The sequence below is a fragment of the Gigantopelta aegis genome, chromosome 8 (assembly GCF_016097555.1).
Source record: "Gigantopelta aegis isolate Gae_Host chromosome 8, Gae_host_genome, whole genome shotgun sequence".
Classification (NCBI taxonomy): Eukaryota; Metazoa; Mollusca; class Gastropoda; order Neomphalida; family Peltospiridae; genus Gigantopelta; species Gigantopelta aegis.
The window spans coordinates 52,191,041-52,212,179 of NC_054706.1; the positions used below are offsets into that span (position 1 = coordinate 52,191,041).

At 38.3% G+C, this 21,139-nt stretch overlaps 1 protein-coding gene across 1 annotated transcript in view; it reads right to left on the bottom strand.

Moving 5' to 3' along the window:
* LOC121378805 overlaps positions 1 to 16,162 on the bottom strand; it is a 54,094-nt gene extending 37,932 nt beyond the window's left edge. The window contains exons 1-2 of the mRNA XM_041507129.1: positions 15,974 to 16,162; positions 12,746 to 13,878 (exon numbers count right to left, since the gene is read on the bottom strand). Coding sequence (XP_041363063.1) covers positions 12,746 to 13,691 — 946 coding nt within the window. The 5' untranslated portion in view covers positions 13,692 to 13,878; positions 15,974 to 16,162. The remainder of the gene's footprint in view (positions 1 to 12,745; positions 13,879 to 15,973) is intronic.
* Between the last annotated feature and the right edge of the window lie 4,977 nt (positions 16,163 to 21,139).

Here is a 21,139-nt window from a genome sequence, read left to right on the forward strand (position 1 = left end):
AAAATAAAATTTAAATTAAAGCTGAAACTAATCATTTGTGGTGACAGTTTTATTAAAGCACAAGAGATCTTGACATAATAGCTGCACCTGATATTATACCACTTTGATAAATATATATACATACATGTATATATGTGTATATAAAATATATGTATTTACAATATTACCATTTAATTTGAAACCAATAGTGAATAAGCATCCATGTGACACACACAGGAAATGTTAAGTTATTACCTGTAAATCTACATATATATGTATTAAATGCATACATGTGTGATTTTATAGTGCTGTGTATGTAAATATGTCTTGGAATGCTGTTCATCCATTCACAGAGGAGTGAAGCACATCAGGTATCATGCAGGTTTACCAACGAGCTCTATAGCCAGTGGGTCAATATTGGTATTTACCTGGGCACTTCTCCCAGGAGCCACAAGGTTAATAAATCAGGACGAATCACAACGGACAGGACATACACACAGTAATGACTGGCCCGAAATAATCTTGCGCTTTTCCTTAAAGCCACAGAGTTGCATACAATCACAACATTATAAAACTTTCAATTCAATTTTAAATTATTTTTTAGAACAATATACAGTGAACCCCTGTCTAAACAAACTGGAATCCTGTTAAAACTAGCCAAGTTTCATGGTCCCAAATTTTCTAAATTCTAAAATGCGACTTTTTAAACACCAGATCCTGTCTAAATTGGATAAATATTAGGTCCCCACAGTGATCCAGTTTAAACCGGTTTCAATATATATATACACACAATTATTAAAAACTTATTATTTAATTTGAATGTATATCATGTTAAATCGTTATAATATATATAAATACATCAAGTAAATATGACAATATTTAAATATGAAATACCTTTTTTTAAATTTTGTTTCTTAACATTTTGAAGAGTATACAAACCCCACACTATACTGAATGGGTTTAACACCACTAGAGCACATTGATTTATTAATCATCGGCTACTGGATATCAAACATTGGGTAATTTTGACATATAGTCTTAGAGAGAAAATCCACTACATTTTTAAATTAATATATAGCAAGGGATCTTTTATATGCACCATCCCACAGACAGGATAGCACATAACTTGGTGCACTAGCTGGAACAAGAAATAGGCTAATAGTACTAAGATGAAAGACAAATGTTGATAAAAATAACTCAAGATCGCAACATGTACATGTTTGATGTCTACTTTTAGACGAAACCTGTGGGTAGCAAAAAGCATACTCTTTGTATGCTTTTAAAATGTCACTGCACCTTTCAAGCGTCACGCCAAGATAAGTCTATTCACATAGTTTAATGAAACTAATACCTTAATGCATGTACCTGGGGCTTTTAACATCATTTTAAAATACATTACTTTTATCTTTTATATCAGCATCGGCATTCATTTCTTTTTTTTCTTTTTTCTGTTTACACATGTATGAAAAAAATATGGAAATTGTTATCCAATACTTTTATTCAGACAGCACACATGTATGTATACATGATGTAACACTGTATCAATGTTTCCTAACATGGGTGATGTCCCTTTCTGCCTTCCAGAGAACTGGGTTTTTTTAATCCAGGGTAGCAGTAACCCAGGCATCGAAATAAGTCGAGAACGGTCGTTCAGGTTACCGGGAGGTTACCACATGTAAGAAAAGTCGAGAACGGTGTTTCGTTCTCGACAAAAATTTCAATGAACAGTAGTATCGTTTCCGAACGTAAATCAGGCAATGCATTTTGGACTTCCGCATTTCCGATACAGTTTCAGAACGTCCGCGTTTTAGCAGCGTCAACTAGATGTGTGCCGAGTAGTTCGCAAGAACATTTTAATTAAACGTAGAAGTACCGGAAAACAGTCTATATAGTTGTGGTAACCTATAGGTTACAAGGCTATATTTTGTGGTAACCCGTAAATGGGTTACCAGACACAATGCTTATTTTGATGCCTGAGTAACCTCTAAGAGGAGTGATACAGGGGGGTATGCCAATCTTGTTCAAGGGAAGGAAGGAAGGAAATGGTTTATTTAACGATGCACTCAACACATTTTATTTACGGTTATATGGCATCAAACATATGATTAAGGACCACACAGATATAGAGAGTAAACCTGCTGTTGCCACTTCATGGGCTACTCTTTTCAATTAGCAGCAAGGGATCTTTTATATGTACCACCCCACAGAGAGGATAGTACATACCACAGCCTTTGTTACACCAATTGTGAAGTACTGGCTGGAACGAGAAATAGCCCAATGGGGCCACTGACGGGGATCGATCCTAAACCGACCATGCATCAAGCGAGCACTTTACCACTGGACTACGTCTCGCCCCTTAATGTGCATACCAAAGACAACATCCTTGAACCTTAATTCAAATGAATTAATAATTAAAGTTTCTTTTTTCAAAATCCAGGGTTCAAAAAATCCTCTAGCCTTCAATCCCAGCTAGTAGTGAATTTTTTTGTTTGGGCTAGTGGAAATTATCAATTATCAACTGTATTACTAATACTATAATATATAATGTACTAGCCAAAGCTTCTTTGAGGCTGGGCTAGCTCTAGGCGAGCAAAATAATTCGCCAAATTATCTTTAAATATGCAAAATCCACTGTTATTTTTCAACAAAATACCAATTATTACATGACATGTTTTCGCCAAATCAAAATAAAATCTGCCAATTGTTCCTGAAATTCACAATTGGCAAATTTGGCGAGTGGCAGAGCTAGCCCTGGTGAGGAGTATAGTGACTTTCTCAAACATGATAGACAAACAACATACACCATCATGTATATTATATACATACGCACATGTATACAGAAGACATGATATTTTTTAATGTTATTTATAATTTACACTGATGGATGAACTACAAGTTAATGTACACCTACACCTGGCTACACTTGGCTACAAGACTTGTAAGACACTGTATCCAAACCCAACAGACAGGTACACAGTAGCCACCGAGATACATACAGTACTATCAATACGAGAGAACGCGTTCACTCCCCGAACTCCATGTTTGATGTGTCAGTGTCAATTTAAACCATCATGCCAGACAATGTCAATCAATAATGGCCCAGTAAAGTGTTAACAATTCAAACAAATCATGTTTGCAGGCCGGTACAAGCTAAACAATATGGCCATATATTTTTAAACTATAAATGCTTATAATCTATATTGTGTGTAAATCTATCTATGGTCGAGTATATAATAGATGTAATGTTGTGGTGAAAGGTCAGTGCATACTATATTACGATCATGTGTAACAAATTGAAAATACTATACATGAGTGGCCATTAGATACCATTTATCTTAGAACGATTGTTTTAAAATGTATCGAACGACCGAAAACGAGTTGGATGTGTTTTCTAAACAACAAGTAGCAAGATAAATGGTATCTAACAGACAAGAATGTGGTATTCCATTTCTTACACATTCTCAAAAAAACAGTTTTAAAATACATTAGATGTCTTTTCCAACTAAAACCTATTTACGACCCTAGCGCTTGCAGTTAACTTATGTGTCACAGACAAATTAATTCCCAGGTTAACTTATAAATCATAGATTGATTGTGTTTTTGTGTTTTTTTCATTATGGCATTGGCAACCTGGTCATCACTTAGGAGCAGCCAGTCATATGTCTTTAAATTGTTATGTCAGTTATGCCAGTCATATGTCTTTAAATTGTTATCACACATATATGTGTTAACAGTTGGTGTTATAAAAAATAACGTATGATTAATGTCCTCATCAACAAGTGTGAAAGAAATCCTAATAATTAAGTATAATAAATGTGTACTACTATAGTATATGTTATAGAAAATAGGTGACCATTAAATACCATTTATTTTATTAGCGGTTTCAAAACATATAGATATAACAAGCAAAAGCTAGATGGATACATTTTAAACTAGTTATAAGATATGGGATATAAATTTGTTAGACATGAGTGTAGTATTATATGTTTTACAACTCAGTTATGGCACATTAACACTTGCATGTCGAGGTCTGTTTGTTTGTTTTTAATATCATCGTTGGGTATTATAAAGGTACATGTATTTAACGTGTACATGTGTATTAATATATGCTTCCCAGTGTCCTTATAGTCTGACGAGCAATTGCTCTTACTAGCGCGTGTTCGCAAGAAATGATTTCTGTGTAGGCGAAAAACTGCTCACTTCATCACATGCTAATACATGTATTGGTAATTTATTTTACTCAAAACTACAGAAGTTTGTTTTCTTTAATGACACCACTAGAGCACATTGATCTATTAATCATCGGCTACTGGTTGTCAAAAATATGGTTATTCTGACTCGTAGTCATCAGAGCAAACCTGCTACATTTCTCCTAATGCAGCAAGGGATCTTTTATATGCACTTTCCCACAGACAGGAAAGCACATACCACAGCCTTTGCCCAGTTGTGGTGCACTGGTTGGAATGGGAAAAAACCCTAATCAGTTGAATGGGTTCAGCGAGGTGGTTCGATCCTGCTTCGCAAGCACCTCAAGTGAGCACTCAACTCAAAACTATAGTGAATAAAAAAGAAAGAAATGTTTTATTTAACGACACACTCAACACATTTTATTTATGGTTATATGGCATCAGACATATGGTTAAGGACCACACAGATATTGACAGAGGAAACCCGCTGTCGCCACTTCATATGCTACTCTTTTCGATTAGCAGCAAGGGATCTTTTATATGCACCATCCCACAGACAGGGTGGTACATACCACGACCGCGCATTGAGCGAGGGCTGTACCACTGGGCTACGTCCCACCCCTACAGTGAATTAGACACTGAAATCTATTGCTCTCCTTCATTAACTTCTGCAGACCAGTTTATTACTCACTAACACCTGCCTCGGTGGCATCGTGGTTAAGCCATTGGACATATTAAGGCTGGTAGGTACTGGGTTCGCAGCCCAGTACCAGCTCCCACCCAGAGCAAGTTTTAATGACTCGATGGGTTAGGTGTAAGACCACTACTCTCTCTTCTCTCTGGCTAACCACTAACAACTAATCTACTGTCCTGGACAGACAGTCCAGATAGCTGAGGTGTGTGTGTGTGTGTGCCCAACACAGCTAGCTTGAACCTTAATTGGATATAAGCACGGAAATAAGATGAAATGAAATGAAATGCTCACCAACGATTTTCCAACAGCACTGATGCATGCTTAAAATTAGGGAAAATGTAATAATGTTTGTATAACACCAACCAGACATCAACCAGTGACATCAACCAGACCCTTGCACATTGTTCAACCATGCAGCAGCTATAATTAGGACTTTAACAACTGGTCTCAGCTGTGTAGTGGTTAAATCATCAGAAAGATCATCTCCTCACCCCCACCCAAATGATTTCCGATTACATGTGTATATAGTTTACAACAATCTTCTTTGTATTCTGTTTTATAACAAGACTTGATAGTAAAAAAAGTTTGTTTTATTTAACGACGCCACTATAGAGCACATTGATTTTTTTTTATCTTGACTAGATAGTAAGTAATATCACTAGTATCAAGCTTAAGTTACATGTTCATTTGATGATGCAGAAGTGTGGCCTAGCTCATGGGTTAAAAGTGCTGTATGGTACTTGTTTACAGTGCACAAACTCAGTCAGTCAGTGGGTTTTAAATCCAGGACATAAAGTTCAAACATGCAGTTTCTTGAAAAATAATCTACAATAGTGTGACATCACAGGTATGGATTAAAGGGAATTAATCCTGAAACCAACTGTATATTACACAAAAGAGCTCAAAAGGCAAGAGCTATATATCCTGCTTAAAATCAGTGTTACTTCTTGGCAAGCACGTACTGATGAAGACAGGTCATCAAACGAGTTTAAATATCTGATTCCTAAAATCAGCGAATGCAATCTGGGACTGTGTCCAAGTACATGCAGATCCGAAGACAAACAGTTTCTTTACCAGTAATTCTAACCTTCAGTATTTGTTAGCCAACGTTAAAAACTCAGTCCCAAAATAAATCAAATGGGCTTAATCACACAAGTATATAGAGGTTTGCCAATTGATAAGTAAAAAAAAAAAAAAAAATGATGTACTTGTAAAGAGAAAAAAGGTGATTTATGTTTAGAAAAGAAAAAGAGAATGATGTAAATTAGTCTTTGCAATAAGCAAAATCACGGCAAGCTGAAGACCACTCCTGAAATGGTGCTAGGTGAGCAATCACATGAAGTTTCAAACTGTATTTAAAATGTTATTGTAAGACAATCAATGTGTTACCGTGCCAAAACTTTCAAGGCAAGTATGGAGGAGTGCGGGAGACTGTAAATAGACTGACACTGGCAGGGGGGGGGGGGGGGCCTGTACCCTCCTACTTGAGGATACAAATGTATCAGGGTTTTTTTGTTATAAACTACTCTGTATTAATAAAGATAAAAATCGGGTTTGTGACACACACACATCCCCTCAACCCTCACAAAGACTGTGCCACCTTATTCCAGATAGAATTCCTATTGGCCTGAGACGGTTTGTTTGTTTTATTTAACGACACCAGTAGAGGACAATGATTTATTAATTACCAGCTATTACATTTCAAACATTTTTCCATTAGTAGCAAGGGATCTTTTATATGCACAGGATAACACATACCACAGTTTTTGAAATACCAGTCGTGGTGCACTGCATGGCTGAAATGAGAAATAGCCCAAAAGGCCCACTGAAGGAGATCATTCCTAGACTGACCTCATGTCAAGCGAGCACTTTACCACTGGGCTACGTCCCGCCCCTGATACAGACAGAAATGGATGGATTGACAGAATAACAAATTAAAATGAAATTGTTTCTCACATCAAAGTTTATATAAATGTATAAATCTATTTTAAATTGTTGAGATTAGCATCATGTAGCATGCCTGTAAACCACAAATTTCCAGATGTTTGAATGATTCAATGTCTGCACTGTCAGTATCCAATTATGGGTTAAGCTAGTGTCTACACATGTATCTTCATAACAATAAATCACCCCTCCCACGTAATATCTTCTAAGAGACAATCGACTACATCATCGGGAATGCTTGACAAATAGTTTGTCCATTAACCACCGTTGCCCCAGTCAATTATATGCCTACAGGGCACAGCGCTGGTTTGTAAATGAATATACAATTTGCATAAGACGTAGTGACATCAACCAAGGGTAAGTGTTTATTATGCCAAAACTATATTTGGTTTACTGTGTGTGCATGCGTAAAATTTTGATAAGGAATTTGTCATGGGTGCATTAACATTTATATATAAATTTACTGAAAATGATGGTGATAGGTAGTCACAACAGGTGTTAATTATAGCTACCTAAGAGTATACATTTGCTTAATATTGATCAGGTAATATTTTTGTCAAATATGATATGTCAGGTTTTTTAAATCTTTAATTTGTTTTGCTATTAAAAGGATATAAGTAGCAGGATGTGACAGAATGGGCAAGTTAATGAGTGAGTGAGTGAATGAGTCAGTCAATCAGTGAGTGCACGAGTTCATAAATAAATGAATGAATGAATGAATGAATAAATAAATGAATGAATGAATAAATGAATAAAAAAAAAATGTATTTAACAACACACTGATCACAATTCAACTACGGTCATATGGTGTCCGATACATGGACATATGATTAAGGACCACACAGATAATGAGAGAGAAAAACCTGCTGCCGGGATGAATGCATGAATGAACAAATTAATTAATTAAATTGAAAGAATTAGAATTCGCATCTGCCACATAGGTTACTGTTGTGAAGAAATGACCTTCCCCACCATTAAGCCAGCTCCTATCAATCACCCATCTGATGGGCACTTACACGCACGTACAAGAAGTCTATCAAAAGTTCAAGCATGACTAAATAGAAAGGACATTTTGACACTAGGTTGAGAGGGAAAACCTGTTGCCACAACATAAACTACTCATAACACCCCCCCCCCCCCTCCCAAAAAAAAACCCCCCCCAAAACCCCAACAACAACAAACAAACAGTAAAGGATTTTTCATATATAATATTATATATACATGTATATAAACCCTTGTAACTGGAAAATATCAAGTACATTTTTGTAAAGACAGAATAGTACAGACCATAGTCTTTGGTGTACTGTAGTCATGGGGCACTGAATGGAATGTGGGAAAATTCAACAAGGGCAATTGATCCAAAAGCTGTAGACGAAAAAAGTTAAGGCTTGTTTTATTTAACGACACCACTAGAACACATTGATTTATTAATATATCATCGGCTATTGGATGTCAAACATTTGGTCATTCTGACACTTAGTCTTAGAGAGGAAACCCACTACATTTTTCCATTAGTAGCAAGAGATCTTTTATAAACATTTGGCCATTTTTAACTCATATGGTATTAGAAGAAACTCATTACATTTTAACATTAGCAACAAGGGATCTTTTAAATATGCATGTTAACACAGACAGGATCGAGAGCACAAACATTGTACTATACAGTCTTTGATATACCAGTCATGGTGCACTGGTTGGAATGAGAGAAAAAACAATCAAAGAATGGAATCACTGACGTGATTCGATCCGACAATGCAAGCACCTCAAGCAAGCACTCTACCAAGTAAGCTAGATCCCACCCCCAATATAGCAGAAGACAGTAACATAATGATAATGTAAACCTAATGTATGTGCCCTCCTTTACTTACAAGCAAGCACTCTACCAAGTAAGCTAGATCCCACCCCCCCAATATAGCAGAAGACAGTAACATAATGATAATGTAAACCTAATGTATGTGCCCTCCTTTACTTACAAGCAAGCACTCTACCAAGTAAGCTAGATCCCACCCCCAATATAGCAGAAGACAGTAACATAATGATAATGTAAACCTAATGTATGTGCCCTCCTTTACTTACAAGCAAGCACTCTACCAAGTAAGCTAGATCCCACCCCCAATATAGCAGAAGACAGTAACATAATGATAATGTAAACCTAATGTATGTGCCCTCCTTTACTTACAAGCAAGCACTCTACCAAGTAAGCTAGATCCCACCCCCAATATAGCAGAAGATAGTAACATAATGATAATGTAAACCTAATGTATGTGCCCCCCTTTACTTACAAGCAAGCACTCTACCAAGTAAGCTAGATCCCACCCCCAATATAGCAGAAGACAGTAACATAATGATAATGTAAACCTAATGTATGTGCCCTCCTTTACTTACAAGCAAGCACTCTACCAAGTAAGCTAGATCCCACCCCCAATATAGCAGAAGACAGTAACATAATGATAATGTAAACCTAATGTATGTGCCCTCCTTTACTTACAAGCAAGCACTCTACCAAGTAAGCTAGATCCCACCCCCAATATAGCAGAAGACAGTAACATAATGATAATGTAAACCTAATGTATGTACCCTCCTTTACTTACAAGTTCAAGCACACCTACTCTGGGCACATGCAGAACTGCACGATAATAAGAAATAAGGAATCACACCAACACAAAGCAATATTTACAGACATAATTTCCACAAAAACTCCCAAAGGAAAAAAATAAAGAAATGTTTTATTTAACGACACACTCAACACATTTTATTTACGGTTATATGGCGTCAGATATATGGTTAAGGACCACACAGATTTGGAGAGGAAACCCGCTGTCGCCACTACATGGGCTACTCATTCCGATTAGCAGGAAGGGATCTTTTATTTGCATATCCCACAGGCAGGATAGCACACATTTTATTTACGGTTATATGGCGTCAGACATATGGTTACGGACCACACAGATTTGGAGAGGAAACCCGCTGTTGCCACTACATGGGCTACTCTTTCCGATTAGCAGCAAGGGATCTTTTATTTGCATTTCTCACAGGCAGGATAGCACAAACCATGGCCTTTGTTGAACCAGTTATGGATCACTGTGGTTCAGTGCAAGTGGTTTACACCTACCCATTGAGCCTTGCAGAGCACTCACTCAGGGTTTGGAGTCGGTATCTGGATTAAAAATCCCATGTCTCAACTGGGATCCTAACCCAGTACCTACCAGCCTGTAGACCGATGGCCTAACCACGACACCACCAAGGCCGGTAAACTCCAAAGAAGTCAACAAGTGTTACTGACATTCAGTTCCATATTACCATTGATCATTCAATCCCTCATCACATCTTTATTTTATACAGGCATAATAATATGACACTGGGGCAGGGCGTGGCCCAATGGTAAAGTGTTCGCCTGTTAACCTGAAGGGCCCATTGAGCTATTTTTCTTTACAGCCAGTGTACCACGACTGGTATATCAAAGGCAGTGGTATGTGCTATCCTGTCTGTGAAATAGTGCATATAAAAGATCTCTTGCTACTATAATGGAAAAATGTAGCAGGTTTCCTATATCTAAGACTATATAAATGACAGAATTACCAAATGTTTAACATTCAATAGCCGATGATTAATAATCATTGTTCTCTAGTGGTGTTGTAACAAAACAAACTTTAAACTTTAATATGACGTTATTTAGTGAAGTGTATATGGTCTATAATACAAAGTGTTCCCTTTTTTCGTCTTATGTCATGTCATAGGCTTTTATGTGACATTCAGAACAAGCTGTTGTAGCACACACCTGTCCTGGATGCAAGTGCCAGCCTCAGTCAGCTACTCCATCCAGGACAGGAAAAGGGTTGGGGTGGGTGGGAGAGGGAGCACCAGCAACCCATCCGGAATTGGTAGTGGGTGGGGACAATTTTGGTGTTATCGAATTTCGAATATCCCATAGGATTAAGTCAAAAAGGAAAGTAGTGCACAATTTCTTGAAGGAATTTTAGTGCATTTTTTAACCGTTCATCGAAAGAAAAAAGAAAAAAAGGAAAACAAAAAAAGGGAGCTACATCATAATTTGAACTTAAGTTTGTCAATAGTTTTCTCTCAGTATATATGACTGTGTCAAAAAATTACCATATGTTTGACATCCATTACTAAATTAATGTGCTCTAGTGGTGTCGTTAAACAAAACAAACTCTCATTGTATTACTGAGCACTTTTAATATATACTGGTGACAACCAAATACGTTAAAACATCTACTGATGGGCACAGCTGGACCTTATACCATTTATTGCACCCGAGGCTGATGGACTGCCACTTTGCGTCACTGAGTCAATGAGTGATATATGTTAATGTGTGCCCCTGGCTATACTGTACCTGTAAACAATTCAACAACAGACAGCTGGTTGTTGGGGATGAGGTAACAACATTAGCCCATTATCTAATGATGAGAAATACCAGTAATCCTCTATCAACATCTGATCTAGGTGTTAATTTGCCTGTTTCAAGTTTATCACAGTCTATTCAAGTGTGTTTGTTTACCAGTCTGTTAGTGGTGTTAGCAAACATTTAGCAGGATTGAGATTCTTTAATCATACTGAAAACACTGTGATAAGTAAATCACTCATGAGGGATTATTTTTTTGTTTGTTGTTTTTGTGATTTTGTAATGGGGGGGAGGGGGGTAAAGATGTTTTATTATATATTAAATACACATTTATCCATTATCATCAAAGTAAAGACTAAAGATTTCTAATAATTGTAGTACCTGATTAGTATTTAAAACCGGCCTAGGTTGTGTAGTGGTAATTATCGAAATCGTCCCCAACAACTCCCCTCTCCCTCAGATCTAACTGCTGGCCTTAATGGCTATAGGTTGTGTAGTGGTAATTAACAAAATTGTTTCAAATAATTCTTCTCTCCATTGGATTAAATGGTTCAGAGGTACATGCATTTAAAAAAAAAAATATATATATATATATACATTTTCTGACATTAGAAACACCAAGATGAACAAAAACACTTCAAAACACACAAAAACATAATAATCTAAACAATAAAATCGAAGCATGTCTGATTACAATGATCAAAAACGGTTCTTAATCATGAGAAATTTGCCACAGTATTTAAAATGTCAGTGGTGTAGGAAGGTGACAAAAAGAGAGGTGGCACACTTATATTTTCACACTTTTATACTATTATAAAGCAAAATATCTTAAAAGTGCTGCTCCCCCCCCCCCCCCCCCCCTCTGCTTCCTACACTAGTGAATCTAGGGTCTGTCATTTTAAGTTCTTGCCCAGGACAACAAAAACAAACAAACAACATTAATCAAACTCTGGGCCACTTGTTTTACACTTGCTCTACCACCTAACCAGATTAAAAGAAACAAAGGCCGTCTTTAATGCAGGACATATCACAGACAAAAGAAATCTGCCAACTTTGGGCACTGACAGGAGATTATGTAAAGATAAGTGAGGATTATGATAGGATAAGAGGCTTGCAATAATCAAGTGTTAAATTGTGCTTGAATGAGGTTAACTCAGTACTTAACACAGTGAAACCTGCCAAAAGCAGACCCTCTGTAAATTGAAATTCCCTCAAAACTGGATGTTTTTCACTGCATGCTCTTCTCTGAACCGGATACCTCTTAAAACTGGACATTTTAGTTGGTCCTGTGGGTGTCCAGTGTACAGGCATTTCACTGTATAATATACATGTATCAATGATTTCACACTGGCCTTGCCTATCTTGGGCAGAACTCTTCTAATGAAGTTGGAAACTGTTGTGTTTACCAACTTCAAAATGTATTTACATTTTGTAATTTAGTGTAAACTCCAGGTTAAAGCCTTAACATGTATACACATGTGTTTGTATGTAAAACTAAAAAGAAATATTAATAGGAATTTTACTTACCAAAGAACATAATCGCTAAAAAGAGTAAATATTAATAGGAATTTTACTTACCAATGAACATAATCGCTAAAAAGAGGAAACTGTTTCCCGCTGCATGCAGCGCCGCCAGTACAATCCCTGTGACAACGCAGCACACACCAAGCATGGAGAGCACGACAAGAACCCATCGGAACGAGGTTACCTTGACGAAACACTTGACGCACGGCTCTTTACACACGCCGTCATCCGAATGACTCGCACTGTTCGCTCTTGTGCGGCTGCGCCTGTTGGCATGACGCGAGCGGCCACTGCCCTCATGGTTCCTGTGTCTTTGGTTGCGGGTTCTGTGGTCTGTCCCGTGACCCCTCCTGTCGTTGCTGCGGGTCTGCCGGTGCTGGTTCGGCCGGGTCGGAGTGACGGGGACAGAGACGTGTGAGTGCAGAAGGTCGGGGAGGGCGTCTGACTGGTGGGGGTCAAGCCGGGTGGAAATCCCCACGCTGATATCCCGGGTCTGGATCTGACGGTACGGTGGTAGGTGGCTCGTCCTGGGGTGACCGCCTCCCGGCGTCCCACCTGATGGAGGAAGATTCACATCCACAAGCGCCGGGTACAGATTTCCCGCATTTCCTCCTTGCGACAGTCTCTGTCGTGAATCAGTGATCATTACTGGTCTCGCATCCGGATTCCCCGGCCGCTCTTGCACCACCCCATCGTGATTGGATGAAGACGCGGAAAGACCAACGCTCGCGGGAGCAGTTTCTAATCGGATATCGTTCGGACTCAACTCATTAATAGAACTCTCCGAATTAACCGGCTGAAAGCAGATTTCATTATCAACAATATCCGGATAGTTTGGTAGCGACTGTCGGTTCTGTGAGAAGGGCAAACACCCAACCGAAGTGCCGGATCCTCCACTGGAATAGACTAACTTGGTCCCGTTAACATGTCCAGGCACTGCATGTGACCTGCTGGCCATAGGTACGAGAATGACACTGGCGGCCGCTGGTGACAGTAACATCCAGTCACTCCCTGTGCATGTTGTCTGTCCCTCTTTCCCTTGCCAACATCTCCACTGTTATTCCAGTCATCCAGCCCAATCTTTGAACACTGTAACACTTTGTTTTACCAGCACCTCAGTTATCTTGAGCTCTCTTCAAAGCTGGCACCTGGCCAAACATGGGACACCACAGATCCTTATGCTATGCCTGCGGAAGTAAACACAAGACTGAAATAAGTTTTGTATGGTCTAAAAAAAAAAAAAAAAAAAAAAAGACAACGCCAAAAAATTATTAAAGAAGAGTGTGCTTTGTCAATGTTAAAAGGTAATGGAACGTGCCAGTCCTGCACTGACAACAACCCACTCGGTGTCTTGTGTGCCAGCCGAGTTTTCTTTGTTGGTGACGAGAAGTGCCGAACCGTGACCAGCCAGCAGTTGGCTCTTAGGCAGCTGTTACAGAGACCTTTATGTGTATTCAATAGAAGTACACGGCTGATAGATGACGTTTTTGGATGAGATAAAGCAGAATACACACGAATACACATGTGCTGACAGAAATGATCATAATAAGATTTCATTTTTAAATCAGGGGGAAAAGATTTAACCACAAATTAAAAAAAAAATTATAATTATTTTTTCTCTCAGCTTAATAGTAAAATAAAACTGAAAATGTAATTCAATCTCAGTGAAAAAATGAAAGGTAATATTACAGTTTAAACAAATTTCAAGGCTGTTTATAAATTATAATAAATGATCATATATGTTGAGGAAAGGGGTTAATAAAATGATAATATTATGACTGCTGCAATTGTTTGTTTTTTTAAAATACGGTAACACAATTTGTGACAAAGATGCATTATTTAATTTATTGTACATTTATGTATTACACTGATGGTAGGAAAGTGCCAAAAAGTGTGTGCGTGGGGGGGGGGGGGGGGGCACACACACACACACACACATACATATATAATTATATATATATATTAATAAACCATTCCTGCTGCTACTGGATCAAGAAAAGTGGGAGACACATTTCCCCCATGACCCTCACCCCACCCCATGCTTACTATGCCAGTGCTATACAAACATTTATTCCACCCTCTGGTGATAATTTCCTGATAAACATTATTTATATTGACAACAAACACACACATATTTTATTTTATTTACAATAAAAGGCTAAATTAAATATAATGTTTATAAAAGCATTTTTAGACCGGCTTAAAACATATCATCTACATTAAGACTAAAAACTGAAGAATCATCAATAGTGTAGGAAGGTGCCAAAAAGTGGGAGGGGCACACTTTTACACTATTATAAAGCAAAATATCTGTTTGAAAAGCTGGGGGCACATGCCCCCCCCCCCCCCCCCCCCCGCTTCTTATGCCAGTGATCATTCATGTTTCAACTCATTTAATAGTAGAATATTTACACACAGCCTAAAAATAATCATACATGTAGTTATTTGTTCAGTCCCATGAATCCATATATATACATTCCTATACTTTTTATATATGTGATAACACATGATCTATTGCTTGTATGAAAACTGTCTTAAGTCAATCTGTCAAACCAATGACCGAAATGGCATTGAAATCATGATTTGGACAGTTGACCGTTTATAAATATATGATATAGCTATTATATTAATCATGGGTGTAGGAAGGTGCCAAAATATGGTGGGCACACACGTGTGTGTGTGTGTGTGTGTGTGTGTGTGTGTGTGTGTGTGTGTGTGTGTGTGTGTGTATTATATATATATATATATATAAACATGTAAAAATATATTTACAAAAACACTGCTGCTGCTACAAAGTTGGGGGGGGGGCACCAGGCACATACCACCTCCCCCCACTTCCTACGCCAGTGTTAATCTTTATATTATGACTGTGTATGGTTGTATTCTCTATTATACAGTCGTGTAAATACAAACGTAATAAAATTAAATCGTAAATCATTTATTAAATGCATCAACAAAGTCTTTGTTGGCCTATTTCATTTTAGGACCATTTCTTTTAATATAAATTTACCTCAGTGAACAAATGAATGCATACATATTATATATATATATATATATATATATATATATATATATATATATATATATATATATATATATTTAAACTCAATTAATTTCTAATTTAAATTAGACCAACAATGATAATCATTCTTGTTTCAAGTTTGATTTAATATGGCAACATTGACAATTAATAATAAAACTAAAGGTAAATTAGCCTGGTCCAAAGCAGTAATGTTCACACTCGTTAATTTTACTCTTCACTAGGTCTACTTTAGTACTTACCTAAATGCTCAGGCAGTATGTTGCATGTTGGTGAAAAAGAGTGGTATCCTGTTAAACGAGTCTGAAATAAACAGCTGACTGAACCTGTCACGCCGACATAAACAATCAAACTGCACCAGCATTTGTCAAACACAATACACACAACACGGGCATCTTGTCCAACTCCCTAGCCAATGTCCGTGAAATATGAGTCGTTTCGCTTCGCTGTTCACCGTATTATCCCGTTATGCAGTCGGAGATTTCACTGGGAAAGCGGAAAAGGCCGACGGCTCGTGAACAAACAGAACAATACTATTATCCGGTAAGAGATGACAAGTTTAAATGAATATATATATATATGGCTCTATAACGTAAAAGTGATGGAAGCTGAAGATAATAACGAATTATTTCACTGTATTTGTATTTTGTAATAGCACATAATATTACGGTAAAATTTAAATTAGAAATATTAATTTAGTTTTTGTAATTCATGTGTTTCCCATTTTAACATAAGCGTAGCGTACGAGATGGGGGGGGGGGGGGTAGCACCTGCCCCCTCCTGGGCGGGACGTAGCCCAGTAGTAAAGCTTTGCTTGATGCGCGGTCGGTCTGGGATCGATCCCCGCCGGTGGTCCCATTGGGCTATTTGTCGCCTCAGCCAGTGCACTACAACTGATCAAAGGCCGTGGTATGTGTTATCCTGTCTGTGGGATGGTGCATATAAAAGATCTCTTGCTGCTAATCGGAAAGATCGAGTAGCCCATAAAGTGGCGACAGCGGGTTTCCTCTCTCAATATCCGTGTATTCTTTAACCATATGTCCGACGCCATATAACCGTAAATAAAATGTGTTGAGTACGTCGTTAAATAAAACATTTCCTTCCTGTCCTCCTCCCCCCCCCCCCCCCCCCCCCCCCCAGTGCTAGAGATATACGGGCAAAATGAGCTGGCCTACAACCCATATATAAATACATAGTAAACTGTGTGCAACCCAACATAGCTGTTTGGTAGTAATGCTAATATTTATGTCATTATCCAGAGTCGGGCTTTTTCTCTTTTTTTTAATTCGGGTAAAAATAAACCTGCCCCCCCCCCCCCCCCCTCCAAAAAAAAAAAAAAAAATACAAAATAAATAAATTAAAGTTTGAGTTCGTACAAATAGTTATTTTCGAGGAACTGTTGTGTGCTATTCTAGGCTAATTGTGAAAAACAAAAGTTCATACAAAAGACCTTTTCTGTTAATCCGAAGGCGCACTCATAGTGTTGCAGTTACAATGTTATCGTTGATTAAATATCGTGTTGGGGTCTTATGGTGCAAACTTTTTCTTTATTTGAATGCTCATTCACTTAGGGTGGGGACTAGAATTAGAGGGAAACTCAGTAACACTGTTCATGTGTATCACTAAAAATCAGCATAGGAGTACTTTCTTTCTTTCTTTTTTTTTTTCTTTTTTTTTAAATTATTATTATTATTTCTTTTGTTTTCTTATTTAATTCTTCTTCTTTTTTTTTTTTCTTCTTTTTTTTTTTTCTTCTTTTTTTTTTTTTTTTTTTTTTTTTTATTATTATTATTGTTTTTTGGGTTTTTTTATTATTATTATTTGTTTTTATTCGTTTTAATTATTATCATTATTTATTTATTTTATTATTTAATATCAGAGTGAAAGGATTTATTACAAATTACTCCGATTGTGTGATGCAGAAGCCCTTGTCGGTATTAATTAACTTAGAAAGTTAGATACGGTTTTAACGTGCTCATATACCTCTATGGTTTCGAGCACGTTTTAATTAACTGTGTGGATGCTGAAGTGATGACAGCTGAGTAACTCGCCCATTGTTTCATTTAAAACTGATCTTTTGGACGTGTTCACAGTAACGCTTCACGCCGAGGCCATTTGTACACTAATTGTTTGATTTGTATCACGGTTTATCGAACAGGTACCGTAACATTAGCTGTACTTGAAAGACCATTACCGATAGCCGCTTAACACACAACATGACAGGTATGGCAAAGAAAAGATTGCATGTTGCAGTTCTCCGAACTATAGCTCGTTCCGCCAAAATAATTATAATCCGAAGGTTGTAATAACCAACTGCGCATTCAATATTTGATGGATCACCAGTTCGAGGGAAATATAGCTAATAACACAGACGGGACCGATAATTTAGTTCGAGCAAAAGCTTATAGTCGACCCTGGACGTGTTCGACCCACCATCAGTTAATATAAGGGTTTACCGGATCAAAAACTCGGGACTTCATTTTTGGTTCGAGCGTTGCGGTGTGATCGACCCTTCCGAGGTCGAGCCAACGAGATTCTATTGTAATCTAAGTTTAATTTATTTTGAGGATGGGGGTTGAATGACTTTTGCCCAAATTAAACAAAAATGCTCGAATTTGGACATCTACTATAATATTCATATTTGAATTACTACCAAACAGCGAATCCCTACGCATTACAACTAACATGGTGAGTAGCATAAAAGAAAAAAAAAATGAGTTTGTTTTGTTTAACCACACCACTAGAGCACATTGATTAATTGATGCATGGTGAAAAGGTTTCAGGCCAGCTAATTTTACTGGAATGTTTCCACAATTTTGCCCAAATGCGAAGATCTGCTCGGGTACTGGGGAACGTGGGGACAGTTGACACCCCCCCCCCCCCCGACCGCATCTCGTGCGTTTATGTCCCCTGCACTCCCCTTTAACTGAAGCCAAGCCTTCTTTTATAAATTAAGAATTTCAGTTTGGCTATTTTAGTTTTAAAAATGATTGTTTTCAGTTGGGTTTTTTTTGCAAAACTAACCCATAGTCATTTCATTTCAGCTTATTTTCGTGCTTATAGCCAATTAAGGTTCAAGCACGCTGTCCTTGGCACATACCTCAGCTATCTGGGCTGTCTGTCCAGGACAGTGGGTTAGTTGTTAGTGAGAGAGAAGAGGGTCTTACACCTACCCACTGAGTCGTTAAAACTCGCTCTGGGTGGGAGCCTGTACCGGGCTGCGAACCCTGTACCTACCAGCCTTATGTCCGATGGCTTAACCACGACATCACCGAGGCCGGTCCTAACCCATAACCCCACCCCATGACATGCTGCTATCCTTAACTTTAACCCAACTTAATATATATCTACATATGTAATCGCAGTTTTGAGGTCATCAAGTTCATGCTTTATCTCAAGAATAGCCCTCAAGGGGATCGATCCCTTGACCTCTCAGGCCTGCAGGCTGGCTCTGTATCTTCGAATTAAATCGTGCTCGCTTCATTAAATAATAGTCTTTTGTAATCTATACATTCTGACACATTGACAGGTGTAACATCAGGTGTAAACAGAAAGACACAAAAGCTGAAAGATGTCATTGCGGAAAATATGAAGTCCTAACAAATGTTTGATATAGTAGTTAATTTTATCCATAGTATTTTTGCATTGAAACTTTTTGATATTTTCGTCAGTGACATCTATGATAATTTAATTAGCTGGGGATGTGGATGGGGAGTGTGGAATGGAAAGACAAAACAATAATTAACAAACTTGTGTTAACAGTGGTAGAATATGTTTGACATGAAACAATAACTAATAAATTCAAATAATATCAGGCCCGTACGCGGGTGGGGGGTGCGAGGGGTGCGTACGCACCCCCCATAGTCTGCCGAGGTCCGTCCGTGGATGTGTAAAAATATATTTGACATATTTTGAGGCAAAGAAACATTTCAAATTTACTTCCCAGAATGCAGAAAAATGCATCTCCTGCATTCTAGATTTTAAAAAATTTCGAAGGGGGGGGGGGCATACCCCGGACCCCCCTACGCACCCATCATATAAATGTCTGCGTACGGGGCCTGAATATATGCATGCATGTATTGCTTTGCAATTTAGGCACTTATAAATTGCTTTAAAAATAAGGTAACCAGTCTATAGGAAAATGTATATAAAAGATCCATTGCTGCATTAGAAAAAATGAAAAGTAAAAAGTAGTTTGTTTTATTTAACGACGCCACTAGAGCACATTGATTTTTAATCTTATCATCGGCTATTGGACGTCAAACATATGGTCATTCTGACACTGTTTTTAGGGGAAACCCGCTGTCGCCACATAGGCTACTCTTTTTTACGACAGGCAGCAAGGGATCTTTTATTTGCGCTTCCCACAGGCAGGATAGCACAAACCATGGCCTTTGTTGAACCAGTTATGGATCACTGGTCGGTGCAAGTGCTTTACACCTACCCATTGAGCCTTGCGGAGCACTCACTCAGGGTTTGGAGTCGGTATCTGGATTAAAAATCCCATGCCTCGACTGGGATCCGAACCCAGTACCTACCAGCCTGTAGACCGATGGCCTGCCACGACGCCACCGAGGCCGGTCTAGAAAAAATGATGACTATGAATCAGAATTACCAAATGTTTGACATACAATAGCAGATGATTAATTAATCAATGTACCTAGTTATAGAACGTTCACCCGAGGTGCCATGGGCAGCTGGATCAATCGCCTTTGATGGATTTGTTTTTCGCTCCGATCCCTAGCAGTACCCCATAGACAGGTACATCAAAGCCCCCCCCCCCCCTCCATGACTACTTGCTTCCGCCGTGCCTGCGTTTACATGCACTTTTCCACATGATTCCCTATGATTAAGGACCACACATATATTGAGGGAGGGAACCCGCTGTCGCCACTTCAGGGACCATTCTTTTTTATTAGCAGCAAGGGATATTTTATGTGCACTATCCCATAGACAGGATAGCACATACAACGGCCTTTGATGTATCAGTCGTGGTGCACTGGCTGGAGCGAGAAATAGCCCAAATGGGCCCACTGACGGGGATCGATCCCAAACCGACCGCGCATCAAGCGACTAGATTCATATCTTATCATATCGTAAGGAATCTTATGAATGACTCAACCTCCCCCACTCCATCGAAACTTCGCTGGCCAAAATCTAGACCCTCCCCTGCATAAATGTATGCACGCGCGCCTGCTTTTCGTATTCTTTTAAAAACCATCGAAGGTAGCGAAATAATTATTCCTTAGAAGTTTGCATGTTGGTAAGCTTACTAATTTTAATTATCAGTGCAGAAATTGTGATTATTTATTAAAAGAGTAGGCCTATACCACCTATGTCTTTAACACCAAAAGTCGTGTCTCGTCGGTCTACGGAACATGACATAGATGTTAGGAAATCGTTCTTGG